Below are 20,951 nucleotides of genomic sequence, written 5' to 3'. Positions count from 1 at the left end.
GGGGGGGCCTATAGCCCCGATAGAAATCTGTGTAGGCCCAGTCGGGACCCACCAGTGTTTTCTATGATATTCTAAAATATATTTATAAATTATCTTTTCAGCACCCCGTATGTATCATTAAGCCCCTTTTCAGACCAGGGAGAGGAAAAAAAGTCTAATCCAGTGTCTGTCTAGGACTTGTCCTCATCCCTATGATACACAGACAGCCTGTAGAGATGGCCCAAAAAATTCGCCGTCAGAGAAAATATGTTCATTTTTATCATTCAGTTGTACTGTGGATTTATTCCTTTTGTGCTCATTTGAATGTTTGTTATTCAAGCAGACACTTTTGGGTGCCTTTTGCATGCGCGAGAAGTGTGAAACCCCAATATATATTTTCTTCTTTCTTGTGGTTCTTTGTGTTTTTATTTAAATGGAAAAACGTTCTTAACCCCTTCCTGATATTTTTGTTTTGGATTTGTAAGAGGGTTCCTGTTTTGCCTTGTTGAACTATTTATTTTAATCCATATGAAAACAGAAATGTCATTTCAGTTTGGATTTGTGTTGTTTTGAATGAAAAGGACAATTTGTCATTAACGTGACAGCATGGGACCTCTCGGACCTTGATGACTAGGTCTTTTACTTTGGCTATTTACCTCAGCATTTGTAAGTGAGAACCCCGAATATATCATTTGTCATGCAGTACATATAAAACATTACTTTTTAATCTGAAAAATTCACTGTAAACGTGTCTGAGCTCAACCAGTGAAATACAATGTTTTTGGTTTGAGAGGTTTGACTGCAATTTAAAAATGGTTTATTTTGTTCTTTAAAGAAAAGTCTGAAAAACTTTGAAGTGGCTTCTAAACGCAACTTTTTTTTTTTTTTTGCGTTTCATGTTGTTTTTACTCAGCAGTGTGTTCAGATTATGGTTAATCCTCAATGCGGCAACTCAGCTGCTGACAGGCGCGCAGAGGAGTCATCATATCAACTCCATTTAAGCTTCACTGAACTACTTTTGCAATTTAACATCCCAAATCGGCGACGGGGCATCAGTTTTTAACACAGCATCCTTCAGCACTGCTGAGTGTGTGGCCTTAGAATAGAAAGAAAAGTGTTGTTTTCCTTTCCATGGTGGCCTTGGATTACTTACATTGCAGTTTATAATATTGGTGAGAATTACAAATGTTCAATTAGTGGTGGTGCTGTGGTTCCTGTTCAAAGTGCTATTTTCTATAGCACTGTTTTATTCTTTGTTTTAGTTTGAATTATTGTTTTGTCTACACAGTAATTACTGTATGAATAGTTTCTATTACTGAAACACAAACTATGTTTATTAAGGTCCCCACTCCTCACCTATTGCGAGGTAAAATGCATCATTGTCGGTCCATCATTTCCGCCGTATTATTTTCGGTGCGCCGTTAAGTGCGCCGGTGTGAGAATGTCGCTGGTCAATGTGAAATATAAAAGATACAATACTGTCATATATGAAAAGAGGAAATGATAGACTTAATCAGTTTTGTGTTATCTCCTCTAGTAGTGGCTTGTGTGAAAAGAACTTTTTTTTTTTAACTTTTCTAAATTATTTGGAAAATAAAGGCTGTCAAGAAGCTTTCTTGATTTGAGACAGAGTTGAACGAGATTAAGAAAACAGCACACATTTGGTTGAACAGCCAATTTAAACAAACAACACTTTTAATGTGAACATATGACAGAAGATTGACCTGAGGCTGACATGTCAACATAAGCGAATGACAAAACAGTAAAACATATCCTGGTGCTTCAAATCGCTGAAATGTTTGTTCTGTGCATCTTTAAGATGCTGAGTGGCACGGAGCCACAGCACCAATCAAAAAGCAGTAATGTGTTTGAGGGGTGCGATATGCAGCTGTAACTAAAACTTTTCTCGGTTGACACGTGGCTTGATTCAAAAATGAACATCGTGTTACTTAAGACGCCCTTTATCCGCATAGTTACGTTGCAAAAACGACACGATCACTCAATGCCACGTTGCCATCCGTGCCAATCATCGAGGTAATGGAACTCAGCTGGTCTGCCTGTGACGTTTTCATCCGTCGCCGGGATTGGTCAAAACAGAAGTTTGGTTGTCATGCACAAGTTGATGCATCGCACAATCAGCATGAAGTATTGTATTGAGTTCCTGCTTTTCCCAAGCAGATCACACTGGAGCAGTTCCAGATTGATACTATGGAGAAATTATTCATTTTATTCATCTGGCTCAGGTTAGGGAGAACTGGGATGAGCCCTTAAGCATGAACCTCATTAAACCGTAAAAATCCAGAAATTGGCCACATACTTATTTAAGTTGCAGGGTTCAAAGCATGTGAAAAACGTAGCCCTTTTTAGCCCAGAAATTACGGCAGGTCCAAAACAATGGGCTCAAACGTAAGATCATGAAAAGCAACTATAAGATAACCTTGATTAGCACCAACCATTCAACCGAGGGAGAAAACTGCGATTGTCTAAAAGCACCTGAAAGCCACTGCCACTGTGGGCTTTGCAGAAAAGTACAAACTAGAACACTTGTGCATGGCATCAGCCATCAAAAACCAAACTAATAAGGCTTGTAAATATTCATAGAGAAGCCGCAGACAAGTGTCAGATGACTTACTGTTGGTTTTGAGGCGGGTCGGCTCACTGTTGCGGCTTCCTGCCTGGTTGATAGCCTTGACGAAGAAGACGTAGCGCGTGCCACTCTGCAGGCCGTGCACCGTGTAGTGGTTCTGCTTGATGTTGGGCACAATCATCCAGCTGTCAGCAGAGTTGTACAAACCTGGCACACGCAGAAAAGAACAAACTCCCTAAGCGACATGTTATGCTCACAATGAAGGTTAAGCGCAGCAGTTCTCTTTGACTGCCAATGGGGCACAACACAACAATCTGCCCCGACTTTACCCAGACTTGTGTTATTTTTTTTTTTTCCCCTCGAAGCGCAGTGAGTCATCAAACCGTGCAAAAGCTTGGTGAGCCCACGGCCTCAGCTGTTCTGCAACATTTATGTGCACATACTGATCCGTCCCATTACCTTTGCGTGAGGTTTAACATGTCACGCGCCCCTGCCCAGGGCTGACTTTGTTACGCTCATTATCGTGAGTCTTGAACGCCTTAACAACAGGAGACAGAGATACGACGGGGGGAAGTGTGCAGTGTGCACTACGAGCCTGAGGGTGAAAGAATGTGAAAGCTTGTCATGTTCAAATGTCTGGAAAGGAAGGCCAGGCTCACATGACCTCTCGTCGTCGAGGCAAAGGGTTTTCTAGTATAACTAAGCTGAATCAATGCCATGTGCCTCTTGTAATTCACTTTTCGCAGCGATGTCACTCATATTTTAACCTTGACTTTCTCACCATGTCAATGTGCTTTTGTGATTTTAAAGCAGTTACGTTTTGGATGTCAAGACTATCATCAAAAATATCTAATATACAAAAAAAAATCCTTTAAATTTACAAGGTTCATCCATCGATCCATCCATTCAGTCACGTCATCAGGGCTACAGGGGACTTGGAACTTATGCCAGCTGACAATGGGTGATGACGTTCGCCCGCGGTTTTAATGGTCGCAAACATGTTCAAAATTTCGTTGCGACAAGAAAATCTGTTTGCAAACATTAAAACTGTGGGTGAACATCTTTGCGATTGTTTTGGACCTTGAACAACCCTGACTGACTGACTAACTAACTAACTAACTAACGAACTAACTAACTAACTAACTAACTAAATATTTATTCACTACTTTCGCAAACACTCACAAACCGTCGCCTCGCATTGGGATCAGAGCTTAAGAGGCAGCGGCTTGTCGCTATTTTGGACAATTTAGAGCCTTCAATAACGCACAATATAGGTTGTTGGAAATTGGAAGGAAGTGGAGTTGCCAGAGAAAAGCCACGTAAGTACGCAGAAGACACGTTAACTCCACACACAACCCCGGAGTTGCCGACAACTTGTTGTAAGATCAGAAATAAAGGAGGCACCAAACAAATGCCCCAATTGATAGAATTGTGCATTTTATGAGTAAAATAATATTTTTCTCGAGCTGTTGCTCTCAGTTGACAATATCATCCATCCATCCATCCATCCATTTTCCAATCCGCTTTATTCGCACAAAAGTCGCGGAGGGTGCTGGAGCCTGTCCCAGCCGTCTTCGGGCAGTAGGCAAGGGATACCCTGAACCAGTTTCCAGCCAATTGCAGGTCACAGAGAGAACAACAACCATCAATGCTCACACTCACACCTCGGGACAATTTAGTGTGTTCCATTAACCTGCCATGCATATTTTTGGAATGTGGGAGGAAACCGGAGTATCGGGAGAAAACCCACCCAGGGAGAAAATGCAAACTCCACACAGGAAGTCCGGAGCCGGAATCAAACTCACAACTTGTGCACTGTGAAGTCGATGCGCTAACCACTGGACCATTGGGCCACCCTTGACAATATCAGTGAACTATATCATCAGCACGCTTGTCAACGAGCCCCTCTCACGATTCCAACGGGATTTGCAATTGCAAATAAAACAAACCATTTTGTCAAATGGCCTTAGAAATGGGATTAACCTTTGTAGTGTACAGTTCAAACTCCAATAAAAATTCGTCTTCATCACTCTGTTTCTTAAATATTTCCCTGCGGTGTGAAATCCGGAACTCTGGGAACAATCTTGACTTCAAACCTTCTGGGGACTTCATGAATTATTGAGCAGGGTGGCAACAACATACATGCATAAGTAATAGCAGAGTGTCTTCTTGTAAATATAAATACTTCACAGGACGCAAATAAGGCCATTAAATGTGAGAGGCTTTTAAGAATGGATGAGGGAAGGGAACTCTTCGATGGAGAGTTATTTGGAAGCGACTGAGATGAAGAAATGGTGCTTCATTTAATCATTTGAATGTCGGCCACTGATACAGTTTTCCCTCATAATTATTATTATTATTTTAATATGGGATGAAAAAAAGGTTATGCGATGGAATGTTTGCAAAGAGAAAATGTGAGGAAAGTGCTTTTGTGCTGTTCTGGCACTCAATTGTACCTTTTGGCTGAATCAATTTAGATTGGTAGGCAGCAGTTTTTTTTGTTTCTTTTTTAATCACATCTCGTGAACAAAAGAGCTTCCTGTCATCAGCTCCACAGCTTTGTAAAACACTGTGGCTTCAAAGTAACACGCAGCAGCAGGAAACTGGGCGACGGGAAAGAAAAATGAGTGTGCACGAGAGAGATGATATGAGCGGAACACATGATAGCTACCCTTGGAGACGACGGCGACTCTTCTTTGGTGACGCAACGCTGCGTTCGAGGTGATATTGTGTACGTGTAAGCAACCATAGACGTGTGCTAATGATTGTCGCTCTGCAAAATAGGATTTCTGTTCTGTGTAACAACAGCAAACTTGAATGAACATAAGCGGGTCTTGGTAGCAAAAGTTCAAACTTCGCTTGTTCTGCATGTTGGCCACAAATTACAAACAACAACAACAAAAATCTTAAAACTGAAGGTTTGCTGTATTTTGTCAGAGCAAGTTTTGTTGATTTGGAATGTTGTGAAATCTACGGTTAAAATACATATTTTGTAGGTCTCGTTGAATTCAACACGTTATTCGTCTTTTTATACAGGTACGTGCGAGAGAAAATGCAGGTGCACATCAAAAGCAGGAATACAAATCTTCACCAGAATCCTAATTGTGAATTGGTCACACATTATCACATGGGGGAGTTGAGGTTTTATGAAAGAAGGCACATAAAAGATCAAAAAACCCAAAGCTATTCTAACACTAATAAGCGAGTGTGTTCCTTATTAGTGTTGCTTTTCACCTGTAGTCAGACGGAGGCGAGGGATACATATTAAATACAGCTGCCATAGGAGTCAGCATTGGTGTATGAAAACAAAAAAAAAAAAAAAAAAAAAAAAGCAGGCCATTTAAATTGCCGATTCAGTTTCAAGATGATGGCGTCATGCGTTTCAAAGATGGAAACTGATGGGAAAAGAACCACAGGGAACAAATGTGGACACAACTATCACCGTGGTAGAGATTTTTTTGGGGGGGGGGGGGATTTTATCACTATTTGTTGGTAAGATGGCCTACAGTGAAGTTCTCTTGGAAATGCGATGTTGTGTTATTAAATACGGTTTTTATCATAATGTATTAGGTCTTATGCTTGAAGTGGGGGAGAAATTTACTCATTGGTCCAAATAACAGGCTACAAATTTAAAATAATGTTCACATAGGGGCTTTGATATTCAACAGGAGAAACCACACTTGGAATATATCTGGAAAAAGAGCCCTTGTTAAAAAGGCAGTATGTTGTTTTCTTGATACGATTAAGTAAACTAAATACATAAAATTTGGTGTTGGGCAGTTTAGAAGAAGGACCATGCAGATTGGTAACAGAAAGTGAAAAGCAGACTTAGGAGGGCGTAAAAAAAATACGGTTCAAATCTGGGTCATATGCAATTTTAGACCTTGATCAATTAATAAGCAACTGCATGCATTTTTCATTACTTCCATCAAAGATGTGATTTCTTTTGGTGCTGATCTGAACGATGATTGGTGTAGTCTTTTTTTGGGGGGTGTGGGGGGGGGGCTGAGCATTGATCAGTATCAGTATTAGTAGCAGCATCAAAGCTGACTCACTGCTAATGCTTGTTTTGAAGCTTGTAAATCTTAATGTTACGAGAAAAACACACACACACACACACACACACACACACACACACACACACACACACACACACACACACACACACACACACACACACATTCAGAGGGCAAGGTCTCTTTTGCAGAGGGCGGCATTCTGTCAGTACTGACCGAAGGGGTCTATCAGCCCAGTTTTCTGACAAATGACGTCGTCTGTCAGTGTAATCATCAGTAACTGCGTCAAGTCCCGATGGACCGATAGTCAAGTCCCGACAACCTATCGGTCTGTCACTGAGGGACACCTATCTCACTGACCACTGCCTGAAACACGCCCCGCCGATCTCGCGTGTGTTTATTTTAGTGGGTTAAAACAGGCAATGACAGGCTTATATCGGCGTCCTCGAGTAGACTGCATTGACTCTGTTTGTAGGTGGGGGTATGAGCCAAAGAAACACTAGGGCATCTATTAAAATGTACAATTAATGAGCTAAGAGATCAGAAAGTAGCTTTGAAGACCAGAGACATTTTTTTCCAGAGTAATTCTTATAAGTTAAGTTTTAAATTTCAATTGTTAGTTTTGGAAAGAGGAAGGTTAAATAGGAGGTTGTGTATGATGCAGACTCAAACTCCATTCCAGAAGTTCTTTGCCAACCACCTAAAGACAGAAGAAGAAGAAGATGTTGATGATGATGATGAGGGCGTCTGAGAAAATGCATTGGTGGATTCACAGACTGATGATTACAGTTTGGCTTGAAAAAGTGACAGTCTCACGATGATGGACGGGACACCCAGGCCATTGACGAATGATGGATTGGCAACATTTTGTAAACTGCCCACCTCTGTTCTTTGGTCTGCTTTGTGATTTAGTTTTCAATTTGCATGGCACCTGTAGTCACTTGTTTTTTTTTTATTCTGTGCTGTGCTTACATGACTCTGCACAGACAGTTCTTACAAGGCCACTCAATTCCACTTCTTGTTGCCCCCAGGAGGACCGAGACTGATGCTAGGAACAAGATCAGTGCTCAAACGGATGCGTTTAGCCTCTTTGAATGTTTACAATGGTAGAAACCAGAGTGGCACGGGAGGCCTAATGGTTTCTGTCTTTCTCAATGTCGGCTGTGAATCTCGCAGGACTGTATGGCAGCACGAGGCTGAATGTCTAAGTCACAGAGTTGAAATGTATCCTGATGTTTCAAACGGGCCAGGGCACTCCACTTTCATGGTGGATGGAGAAAAGCCGGGACTGCTCACGAGGAAAGCGAGGAGGATGAAGGCATAAAAGCAGCAGATTAAAGTCGAGAAGTGCAGTCGTTTGTGTGTGTGTGTGTGTGTGTGTGTGTGTGTGTGTGTGTGTGTGTGTGTATAACGCGTATGAGTGTGCCAAACTATGTAGAATAATCACGTCATCCTCAGTAAGAGGTATTTTACCTCCATTACAACCATTATCCACTCTGACTTTCACATTCATTTTGTTTCTTCCCCCACATAGAGCTAAATATAATTTCATTCACCGATGGAGCAAACGTGTTGCAGTCTGTATGGAGAAACAAAAAATGAGTAAGTAAAGTAACAATATGTTACAAATTTGTCATTCCATTGGTGCACTGATGACTCGTTAACCCAAGATAATGAATTTTTGGTGGTGTATATTGTTGTTTTGTCAGAGCCACTTCTAACTGCTAGTCATATTATTGTGGACAAAAGTGCTGCCTGCTGTTGCTTTAAATGGTAAATAAAACCCAAAACGTCAAACCTTTGTTATATTTTAAATGTGCAAATCTTTTTCATCAGCTGATGTTTACTTGTTACTTGCCAACATTTTTAGGGAATTTATGAGGAGGTGATATGTGTTTGGAAGTTGCTGGCTTGTTATGCAGCTTTCGAGACTGAGAAAACCATGTAGCGTCTGGAAATATTACGATGTGTATATTGTCGCTATTGGGCGGAATCCTCGCATCTCCAAAATCATGTTCAATTTCATGATAATTTGATTTGTCCCACCTAAAAAATTCTTAAAGTTTTATTAAATGGTGCGATCACCAGCAGTCCACGTCTGTACTCGCGATGGCAAGGTTCACGTCATCTTCCCAAATTCTTTTTCAGAGGTCTTGGAGTCAGGAGTGAATTATGTGTGTGTGTGTGTGTGTGTGTGTGTGTGTGTGTGTGTGTGTGTGTGTGTGTGTGTGTGTGTGTGTGTGTGTGTGTGTGCGCGTGCGTGCGTGCGTGCGTGCGTGCGTGTGTCACATGACTTACTGATGAAATTAGTTTGGCCAGTGTATATGGTGTACTGCAGCTCATACGAGGTGACGCTGAACTCGTCCTCAGATGTCCAGTGAACAGTGATGGTGTCGTGAGACGCTGTGCACAACTCGTCTCGGATGGTTGGCGGGCTGGGTGCTGCATGGGACAGTCGTTGAACAGTCAGTGAACAATACATGGCATTGCATGAAGACAATGACAATGACATTTGCTGATTTATTCATTCATTCATGGATACTGGATTTTTGTAACTCTCCACTATGGCGGGTACTTAATATTCTTTGGTGGGGATAAATTCTCAAGATATACCATTTGTGTTAAACTGCAATATAATTCTACATGACTGCAAACCTAATGATTAACATATTGGTAAATCACTATATTATAGTGTCCTTCAATATCGTTGTAAAGGTTACTGCTTACCTTTTTGGGTGGACCATATTAAATTCCATATGTGTATGTACATTCATATACAGATAGGTTAGATCTATCTATCTATCTACTGAACTGTATTTATAGAACACTTTAAAACAACCACCACTCTATACGAAGTGCTGTACGTGGAGCAAAAATAATTTGTACGACATCAAACAATACAACAAATTAATAACAAAGACAGTAGCAAGCACTAAAACAGTAAAACTAAAAATCAAGTCTCATGTTAAGTCAAAAGCCAAAGAATAAAATTGAGTTTTAAGACGAGTTTTAAAGATGGGCAGTGAGGGGGCTTGCTACATGTTCAGTTGGAGGTCATTCCAAAGAGAGGGACCAGCAACGGAAAAGGCTCAATCCGCTCTGAGCCTCCACTTAGTTCTCGGCACCGCTAATAGTGTCTGGTCTGATGACCTGAGGCACTGGGCAGGCGCATTGGGGCGGAGGAGTTCAGGTCAGAGGGGGTGAGGCCATTTAAAGATTTGAAAATGTATAATATATTTAAAGAGAAAGCGAGAAAGAAATCTAGCTAGCTCGCTAGCTAGATTGAAAAATCTACCTGTTAGGTAATCAAGGGCTTCCAGAATCTTCTTCTCTCTCGAAAAGTCCAGGGCAAAGTTGTCGAAAGCTTCATTCAGATTGACATCAGGAATGAGTACCTGGGAGGAGGCCGTCGCCATGGCAACTCTGGTGGTGAATTCAGGACAGACAAAAAAAGGCAGCAGTAGATTGAAAAAGTCGAAATTTTGAAAGCATCAACCGGCAGTTGGAATAGCTCCATCTATTCATAAAAACAACTACTTACAATCTAAAACAAAATGTGGAACACTGTAACACTGTCACCACCAGAGGCCTGCGAGTATGTTCATGCAGCAAGTTCAGCCAAATCAAACCCGTGAAAACAGATGACCTCTCCTCAGACGATGAAAATGATCAGTGAATGTGTCCATCACTCACCTTTCAGCCACATTTCGGGCGGTCTGAAGGAAGCGGGCATGGTCGTTTTCCTTTAGGCTCTGTTCTGCCTGTGTGATGAGGGCACTGGAGCGCTCCAGACACTGACGGCAGTTGGCAATCTGCTGGGCCAATTTACGCAACTTCATCACCTGCGGAACAAAGACTATATGTTGAGATCTTCATAATATTCCTTACATTCTTCTATTTATCACAAAATTACAGTCCATCACCTCTTCCACAGTCCAGGTAGTTAATCTGTTTACCTGTGTTGCCTATTATCATGAGAAGCCGTATTTGTTTTTTGAATATGAAGCGAGATCAGATTTAACAAAAAAATCTGAACTGGGCATCACACCCTGCGGTGTGAACGAAGCCTCAGAGATAAACAATACATGAGGACAGAGACAGGCGAGGCAGGAAAGCAGAAAGAATGCAGCCGGTGGACAGAGGTCCAGTTTCTGGGTGAGAGGTGAGGTGAACCACTTGGCTCCTCATTCTTGTGCTGACCTCTTGAACGTGTTGCCTGAAAAGCAGGCTTTAGAGTTCAGCGTGAGTTCTTTTTTTCTGCTGTCGAGAAAGTTTGAAACTATTCAGCTAAAGCATGGGTCGGGAACCGTTTTGACTAAGAGAGCCATAAAAGCAAAATATATGGAAATGTATTTCAGTGAGAGCCATCTGTCTATCTATCTATCTATCTATCTATCTATCTATCTATCTATCTATCTATCTATCTATCTATCTATCTATATATCTATATATCTATCTATCTATCTATCTATCTATCTATCTATCTATCTATCTATCTATCTATCTATCTATCTATCTATCTATCTATCTATCTATCTATCTATCTATCTATCTATCTATCTATCTATCTATCTATCTATCTATCTATCTATCTATATATATATATATATATATATATATAAAACTATTTTAAGAGTGAATTCAACAAAATGTCAGTATAATAAGCCTCTGAATGTATTCTTTTAAATAATTTTGTGATAATACTCACCGTTAATGTGAATGGTTTTCCGTTCCTCACTATTGCTAAAAATCCAGCAAAACTAGCGGAATTATACTCAGCTTGCCGGGTCCATACGCGGAGTTGCTGCTGGCTAGCTTGCACCCTGCTCAGTCGCTTGCATGCTTCCTTTCCACTGTCTCTCGCAGGGTATTTTGATGCGAACGTAGCATGGTGCGTGTCAAAGTGCCGCTTCACATTCGACCGTTTCATCGATGGTATTTTGTCATTGCAAATTTGACACACCGCAGAACCTGTTCTCTCCACAAAGGTGAATTCTTCAGTCCATTCGTCCTGAAGTCTACCATACTCGTCATTTTTTCTTTTTGCCATCTTATTCGTTTAGGATTAGCTTTGAGTTTATGAATGAGCGGTCTGATTCAAAAGGGTGCGTTTACCTGTTTCCGCAGCAATGGCCAACGTAGGCCAGTATTATCCAATCAAAATTGCTCCTGGAGCCAACTGAAGCCCTGAGCAGGAAATGAGCAGTAAAATATCGATGGATGGATTAAACAAGCGAGAATATTTTGTTTTATCTGCGAGCCAGATGCAATCATCAAAAGAGCCACATATGGCTCGCGAGCCATAGGTTCCCGACCCCTGAGCTAAAGCAACATTCTGTGCCTCAGTACAGTTATTGTCAAATTACTTTGTATAGTTTTGCATTACAAAGATCAAGGTATCCATTTCGATAGGTCTTATCTCCGCAGGGCCACCGGTAGGCTCGAAATGATCCCAGCGGACGTAGGGTGAAAGAAAGATTACACCTAGGACACCAGCATCAGTCAATCACAATTGTGAAGGACGTATTGTGGAGTAACCGATTGTATGCCAGTTGCACAAAATTCATAAGCTATCTATGACAGTACCAAGATGGAGGTGGCAGTTTTATATTTTTGGGCAATTTTAACATATTTGTGTGACATGCAAATCCACTAATCACCAATCCAATTGGATAAAGATAGCGTTGACAGATAAACCTTTAAATGACCTCAACAAATTACTTGCTTTAATTCTCATTTTCTCGTGAGACTTGAATTATGCAAATACAAACTCTAGGGGGGAAAAAAACTGACAGGGTGAGGATTGGTTGAGAGCTTGTCATCAAACGTTCTGGGAGAATCAAAGCACTACCTAATGTGCACTGCCTGTATGTTGCTGGAAAGGCTGCTCCCTCTTAGAAGCTGCTCCGAGCTGGCGACTTAATGGAGTTGTCAACTGGCTACCGAATGTTATCTGCTCTTCCACTTGGAGCATCATAATCTGCCATCATTATAAGCCGAGCAGCTCGGTGACCACATGCAGACAAGACGCTGCGGCGGCGTTGTTTGATTGGACAATATGTCATAGGAGCTGTGTTTGAAAAGTTTTAAGACTGGTGTCACAAATGGATACCGTCTATTTCAAACCCAAATTACAAATTTAGGTCCAAATTCGCCCGTTTGCGCTGAAGTAATTTTTTACACGCCAGGCTTGCACACTTTCAAGGTACGCTGACTGTCTCATCCACACTTCTGACATACCCACCACGCACAACAATTTAAGAGGCATGACTTTTTGAAGTCTGAGAGTGGCCCTAATTCCCAAAGCGTGGTGTTTTCATGAAACATTTCCATTAGAAAAATATCGCAGTGGGCCTCTGATGTCAATTCAACATCAATATGTCATCAAAATCCAATCTTCAACATCAAATTGTTCCGTGCCTGCTGGGATCTCACACTTTAAAAGTGAGATTAACGTGCACAGCGGATCCGGAACTTGTACTAATTAAGGCGCACGTGATTTTGTATTTTGTTTTTAATAAATCAAATATAAGTAATTTAATCAGAATGTTTGGAGCCGGTGCATCGATAGAAAAGCGAGTGAGCGTTGATCAGTGTTGCCCAGCAACCATGTTTATGCGTCACGCCACACACGTGGGCAATCACTAAAATGGATTATAATTAAACAAATGATTTAAAATCTAACTCATGCCACCATTATGATGACTGCAGTTGTTTGAGACTGGCGCTCTCTAACACCAAGCCCGCATCAACGTGAGGTAATGTGCTCCGCAGGTGAAAATAAATAAATAACGCGCTGAATTCTTTTTCACGACTTTCCCTACATGTCATCCAAACACGACAAACATCTTGAACGTGTCACAAATGCATGAGGATTTCGACCTACACGAGGCGCCACATTTACAGTCATAAACAGTGTGTGCCGCGTGCCGTTTTGTTTTGTGAGCATGCATGTCACTTCATGGACGCATTCTGTCCACATAAGAAGCGGCGTGTGTGTTTTTGCAATGTGAAGGGCGACATTGGTTTTCACAAACATTCTGAATTGGGCACCATCCTGCAGTGTGAATGTAGCCATGCATGCTGTATAAGTGCAAGAGCAGAAAATAAAAGACGATGGGGCTCAGCTTTGTCTTATTACAGGAAGAACGCTTTAAAAGTGTAAATTATTTAATAAAAGGATGGGAAAGGAAGGCAGGGATGTACAAGACTGACTGAAGCAGTAATTAGACAATGTTTTAATTCATTATGACAATTAGTAATGTGACATTCCCACACAAAAAGTAGCTGTAAGTCGATGTAATATTGAGCCTCATCCGTCAAGAGACTCCTTTTTGTCAGCCTCATTTTATGACGATGTATTTAAACTCTTCTATAGACTTGAAAGTTTCATAGTTTGGCTCTTAGGGACAAGAGCTACAGAACGTTCAAAACGTTTGCGGAGCGAAACTGGAACCAGACAAAGTTCTGAGGCATCGACTCCAAACTTCTGTGACCCACTTTCCGACAAATATACCCCAAACTTTTTTCTTTTCTTTTTTTTTGTTTTTTTTTTTTTGGTTACCTAAGTGAATTTGTTTTCCCTCAGCTCCTACCTGTGCACCAAAGCACAAAAGATTCACAGCTCGAGCACAATTTACACCCTTTGTTCCACCACAAATACGGCCCAATCAAAGTATTGGTTTGATTTTTTTTTTTACATTTTGGAATTTACAATGAGAGGGGTGGTGGATAAAGAACGCAACATAAAGGCGCACACATCACGGGAATAGAGATTAAACCTCCTTCGAGAGCAACAGAGTTCTTAAGAGGATGTGACAGAGAGAATGAGAGCAACTTGCCCAGCTGTACACACTGTGATCAATGCCTACATAATCCTGTTACTCTGTTGCACAAATGAACACTTTCTTCAGGAGGCCACAAACGACAGCAGTCTCTATTTTTGAAGTCTGACACAATTATGTCATGCTCACGGTCCCTGCACGACAACTTTTAAAACTGGACTTCTTTTACAATTACCCCTGCGGTCTATCATGGCCTCAACACTACAGCGGCAAAGAGAAAAAAAGACTTTGGGTGTCACGACATTTTCAATGGATGTGTTTGAAAAGCTGCTTGCAAGCAAGTACCTTATTATATGCATATCTATTTTTACTCATATTTTGCAATCCCATCATCCAACCAATTGCTTTATAAAAGAGGTTGCCTTTGCAAAGAAAGGAATGCTAGGTGGGATGGGCTGGGCTGGGCTTTTCCACCCCGGGTAATCCGAGCGCTTTACACTTTTAACCTCAGTCACCTATTGATGACGCAGCATCAGGAGCAATTGGGGTGTTGAATTAAGGTGATTTTTTTTTTTTGTTGCAGTTTGCACTGGTGTGAATTGAAATTAACTACATCGTAGTAAGAGGTGTTAATAAGCTATCCATCCATTATCCGAGCTGCTTTATCCTCACGAGGGTTGCAGGTGTGCTGGAGCCTACCCCAGCTCTCTTCGGGCAGTCGGCGGGGGACACCCTGAACTGGTTGAGCACACGTAGACGAACAACCATCCGCACTCACACTCACTCCTAGGGACAATTTAGAGTGTTCCATTAACATGCCATGCATGTTTTTTGGAATGTGGGAGGAAACTGGAATACCCGCAGAAAACCGACACAGGCACAGGGAGAACATGCAAACTCCACACAGGAAGGCCGGAGCTGGAATCGAACCCTGCACTTCTGCACTGTGAGGCGGACGTGCTAACCAGTCGACCACCGTGCCGTCAATAATAATTTGTCATTCTCTTATTACCAAAATAGAAATACAGAAATGTCAAGCAGAATTTGAAAACACCCAAAATATTTCTATGTAGCTCTCATACCTTGATTGAAGTGTCCAATAAGTGTCATTTATTAAAACTGAATTTCTAAATCTCCATGTCCATCCAATTCACTCTTTTTTTTTTTTTTTGGTAGTTTTTCCAAGTCACTAAATATCCCATGAATCACATTCTCACAGCTGTTATTGAATTGTGTAACTGCTTTTATTGATTGCAGGCCTGGGAATTAATCCTTTCAAGGACCGCGGTTACTACAGTGGACAGTTTATCAGGGTATCATGTTACAGGTTATCATTATTGGTGCATGAAAGGGTTAAACCCAATTCAAAAATTGCACTCAGGAAACTCTGCGATGAAACAAGATTCACAGTTTTTTGACAGCGATATTTATTCTTGTCTCGCTCCTCAACTAAGCAGGTTATCAGTCATCTCTACTGTGTGCCAACTGTCTTGTTTGGTGTAATTACGAAACAAATGAATCATTGCCTCTCTCCCTGTGGTTAGCCCAGCCTTCCACTGCCCTCATTTTCCATCTTAGCTTGACTTCAACCATTTGTCAACATCTGTGATTACAGGGATGGCATGAAGTGCATTTCATTTATCTTAATATTCAACGCATCACTTAGTGGTTAAAGCGTGTAATTCTGTGCCACCCGTTATCGTTATCTATGACCCAGAAAAGCTTTGCTCTTTGTCGACATCTTGTTCTACCGGATAAGTTTTCTTCGAAGAATGAAAGTGTCCTGAGTAGTGATGTAATGATCAATTTTATCCGCTTTAAGTTTGCTCCTCTTCAATTCGAAGAATCTTACATACGTCTCAACTATAAATAGTTCTCAGATTTTTGAAGTTCTCATCAAACGCATACTGATAAGCTTTGTGTGCAAGATGTTGATCAACATTTTTTGCATATTTTTCTGACATGTTACAGACAAAACCAATCACCAAATTACAAATTACAAATTTGTTTACACATTTTCTGCACTGACACTTTGAAATAATGTACCGTGTTTGAATACAGATTTTAAAAAAAAATCCAAATTCATTGATTGATTGAAAAAAAAATACTGACTGATTAATCGATTATTAAAATAATACTTTACCTTGGACTCCTTGATTTTCACAGCAATGACCTGCTTCCTCTGGCGGATGATCTCCACCAGTTCGTCACACTCCTCCACCAACTTGGCTTCGTGCATGGCAGTGTTCACCTGGAGCGGAAGAGAAACGCACAATTTTAAAACTCATTCACTACCAGCCAAGATAAAATGATGGATCTTTGACTTCTACAGTCGTCAATGGCAGTAAAAGTACTATTATTAATAAAATATTCATGTTAAGAATGAACTGTGTGGGGACATCTTGATCTAACGTTCAGTGACCACAGACCATGTTGGGTGAATTTCTGCAAAAAAAAAAAAAAAAAAAGTTTAATTTCAATGTCATGAAGGTTTTAAAAGGGAGAAACGATTGTTAACTCAACTGTATTTATAGAGCACTTTCAAACAGCCGTCACTGCATACAAAGTGCTGTACATGGAGCAACTAACGTACAGTATATACAACAATAAAGCAATAAATCAGTAACAAAATGGTAGAAGGCACCAAACAGTAAAACTGCGATCAAATCTGAGTCATGCTGAGTCAAATGCCAAAGAATACAAGCAACAGCATACTGTAGTATTCACGTTCAAATGAAGGCATGAAAGTAGCTGACGGTACACCGGCTTGTACTTGGAAATATATGTCAACCAATGGATGATAACCGCTTATAATTTGTATTGACATGAAATATTTCACTCTCAGTGTGGCTTTGAAAATGTAGTTTTATGTCGATACCCAAAATAAAATGTTACAATTCCTGAAATATACTAACTATGTAAACTATTGAGCTTAAGGGCGAACCACCAGGCTTCCCGGTGTGTCTCCCCATGTTGCTCATTGTTGTCTTGCTTATGTTATATTATGACAGGTTGTAACTGGGAAAGTAAATTCTTTGTGTGTTTTTCTATAGGTGGCCAATAAATCCGATTATAATTCTGACAAGCAAGAATAATCCTCTTGAGAAAGACTATGTCCTGAAACGTATATACAATTTCGGCTTTGTGACATGTAGCAATCAATCATATTACTTATCAGGACTATGTTCCCCTGGTTACTCAGCAAAGCTCATGAGAACTTGTGCGATGAAACACTGACAAAATGAAAACGTTTGCTAAAAGGATTAACAAGGCAAGATAGTCAGTGGAATATGATGGAATAAATCAACGTAGTCCAAAATGATCCCAGTCGCACATTATTGTCAGTGGAATCACTGAATAGTAACGTATATAATGAAGAATGTTATTTACTTCGGGTTGCAATCAGCCAAATCAAGAGGTTGAGTTAATCTGCAGCACGGTGTTGTAATGACATACATTCATTTTTTTTTCCTTTTTTTTAATGGCTGACAGGAAACATTCACCAGCAGACAACGACACGACTGAATCAAGCTTGATAGTGTGATGTCTCAATGTAATCTCTGTTGTTATGCTGTATTTTTTCAGACAGTCTGTTGACAACAGATAAATAAGACTAATTGTATGTGCATTTTAATGACGCGGCTATGCCCATTCAGCCTTCAGCAGGCACATTTGTCAGGGTGGCAGCTGCATGACGAGCAAACGCTGCCCAATTAACCACTGAACAAATCCCCAAATAAGTTTTTTCAAGCGGCACTACAAACGTGTGTATGTTATTAAAACTTTGCCTCGTATTCTCATGGGGAAACCAAAGTTTGAAAGCTGTCCCGCGACTGAGCTGAACCCCGCTATCTGTTGGTTGCGTTGACATGAATTTGATATAATGGGACATGGTGGTGGGCTCAAGGACTTGAATTATTCAGGCTACTGTGTTGAACTGCTGCACAATACATTTGGAAAAACAGAATTTAAGAGTCCAGAATGTATAAAAAATGTAACTTGGATAATGTGACTTATACTCACTAAGGTGACACTGCATCATTTTAGTCACAAAGTACCGTCAACCAAAATACCGCACATTAAATGCTGGTAACAGCGAGTCAGCACACATTTTAGAATATTTACTTGGTGGCTTGCAAATATGCAATACAGCAAATTACCTTATTTTCCACACTATAAGGCGCTTCTGTGTTTTCGGCGCACCTTCAGTGAATGGCCTATTTTAAAACTGTGTTCATATATAGGGCGCACCGCATTACAGGGTGCATAGAATAGAAGCTACAATAGTGGCAGCGGTTGTGTTATGCATCCACTAAATGGAGCTACACTAAAGGGAATACAATACAATACGGCTTTATTTATGTGGAGCTTGCACAACCGCTGCAGCTATAACAAAGTGCTTTAAAGAACATTTAAAATACTACATCCAAAAAGTCAGAATATTGATCCATATATAAGGTGCATCGGATAAAAAGGTGCACTGTCAGCTTTTGAGAAAATTGAATGCTTTTAGGTGCGCCTGATAGTGCGGGAACTATGGGAAGTTACAGGCTACAGCTAGGGTCAAATGACCTTGAGAATTAAGAGGTTTCTAACCGATCTTTATCTATATTGTAGAATGGGGAAATCTTGTGGCTGGCTAAAGTTTTATCTGAATGGATGTACGGATATTGAAAAATCCACTGTTATATTTTACATATGCAAAAAGGGTGAAGATTGTCTCAAACAAGCTCCAAATGAGACATGCTCAAAATTGTACATGCACAATGGTAGTCATGGGGAGGACAAAAAAACAAGCAAAAAAAAAAAAGAAAGAAGCAAAATCCATAGTTTTGGGGAGGCACAGAAATCTTATTCCTGCAGTTTATAAATACAATAGAATACGTAACGAGTCGCTCTTGGTGTAGTTCCTATCATGTGTTTGCACAAAACCCAGTTTTGCCCCAACTCTTCCATGAATATATGAACAGGAAGTTCTCTATTTGGCTTCTGTCTCCTGAGCAATACGAGGATAGTCATCAACAATTAATGAACCAGAAAAAAACCAAACAAACAAACAATACATCAAATCCTGAATTAAAATGGAAACAAAAATATAAACGACAAGAAAAAGAAGAAAGGCTGGAATGGAAACTGTTCCTCTGTGTTTGATTGGCTCTCCCAAATCATTACGCAAACAAGGAGGAGGGAATCCAGGTTAGCCTCAAAACTCCTCGGATTTCTTTCTCGACACAACTTCACGAACCAGCATCTCTTACTGCAAAATCCCTCCCTCTCTTTGCCCTCTTAACCTGGTTGGTTCACCATCATTTGTCGACACTCTTCTTTTCCCCTCTCTCCTTATTTTTCCTTTTGACAAGAGCAACATTCCTACCGTGTCGACAAGACGTCTTTCTCTTTGTCCCTACACTCAGTTTGCAGGCCCCATTTGAAGGGAACCACTCTCTTTATTCACACTAATACTAATGCTATCCCACACTTATTCCTCTTGTAAATAATTCAACTAACTATTTGACAAGGATGGAGGTGTAAAAATGGTGGGGAAAACACATTACAATAGCTCACTACAGTGACTCTAACAGAATAAAAGCAAAGAGAAATTCATCATATTCATCCGGATTTGCACCATAATATTTATGAATTACGTTTAGGTTCAGCAACAAGTAGCCTTTTTTCCCCCCCCTGAAACGAAAATATCATAACTATAAATTGCTAAAAATCTGTATTGCACAAACTTTTGTCGGTCAAACTTCAAACAAAACAAAGGGAGAGATGTCAAAAACAGGATGGCCCTAGAGAAAAAAAAAAGTACACTTTTGAAATCAGTGTAAAAAGAATACATTACGGGACACATAGCACCATCTCTGATTAAAATGTGATGTTGACCAGTGCTGTTTATCAAGTTTTTGCAATGTACTTTAGGTTCTATTTGTTTCTGTGGCACATTCTAAAGCATACTCTATTTGTATGCAGACGACGGTCAATCTCCACATGCCGTTGGGTTTGTCTGCACTTAATGAATCACGCGTAGTCATTTAGTATTGACTGACTGAGCATAGACCTCAAAGTGACTCTTCACAGAGTAGTCTGGTTCGTATAATAACCAACTTTTCAGGGAGGACAGTCAAATCTCACCTGGCAGAATGGTCTTTATTTTTAATATTAGGGGTAGCTTTACGTAGCTTTACGCGATGTGTGTGTGTGTGTGTGTGTGTGTGTGTGTGTGTGTGTGTGTGTGTGTGTGTGTGTGTGTGTGTAGTACAATGAGTGTTTGATGGCTATGCTTAAGCTGGACACTATTGGCTCCTTTCATTTCAATCACAACACCGTTCCAAATGGGTCAACAGGGACAGAACTGCTTGCCTGGGATTTCATTTCTGCAGATAGGTATGTGTTAACACCACAGTGTTGTGTCACTACAATGGAAATGACTGTAAGTCAAATAAAAGTGGTACCTCGACTTAAGAGTGACCCACTGAGGAGTTTTTCGAGTTTCAACCCTTGAGTTGCAACACTTGAGTTTTGTCAGGAATTGAAAGCTACATTTCGAGTTTTGAACTGACGCACAAGCTGTCTAATTTTTAC

The 20,951-nt window shown here is 40.5% G+C and overlaps 1 protein-coding gene across 3 annotated transcripts in view; it reads right to left on the bottom strand.

Annotated features, from left to right (window-relative positions):
- mid2 (midline 2) overlaps positions 1-20,951 on the bottom strand; it is a 105,570-nt gene that overhangs the window by 13,609 nt on the left and 71,010 nt on the right. For all 3 annotated transcript variants that reach the window (XM_019883916.1, XM_019883918.1, XM_019883915.1), the window contains 5 exons: positions 16,510-16,617; positions 10,276-10,424; positions 9,878-10,005; positions 8,881-9,024; positions 2,612-2,773 (listed from right to left, as the gene is read on the bottom strand). In XM_019883916.1, the coding sequence (XP_019739475.1) occupies positions 2,612-2,773; positions 8,881-9,024; positions 9,878-10,005; positions 10,276-10,424; positions 16,510-16,617 (691 nt within the window). The remainder of the gene's footprint in view (positions 1-2,611; positions 2,774-8,880; positions 9,025-9,877; positions 10,006-10,275; positions 10,425-16,509; positions 16,618-20,951) is intronic.

Source organism: Hippocampus comes, unplaced genomic scaffold, assembly GCF_001891065.2.
Source record: "Hippocampus comes isolate QL1 unplaced genomic scaffold, H_comes_QL1_v1.1 scaffold156, whole genome shotgun sequence".
Lineage (NCBI taxonomy): Eukaryota > Metazoa > Chordata > Actinopteri > Syngnathiformes > Syngnathidae > Hippocampus > Hippocampus comes.
Note: the sequence above shows the minus strand (reverse complement) of the source record. Positions and strands in the feature narration are given on the sequence as shown.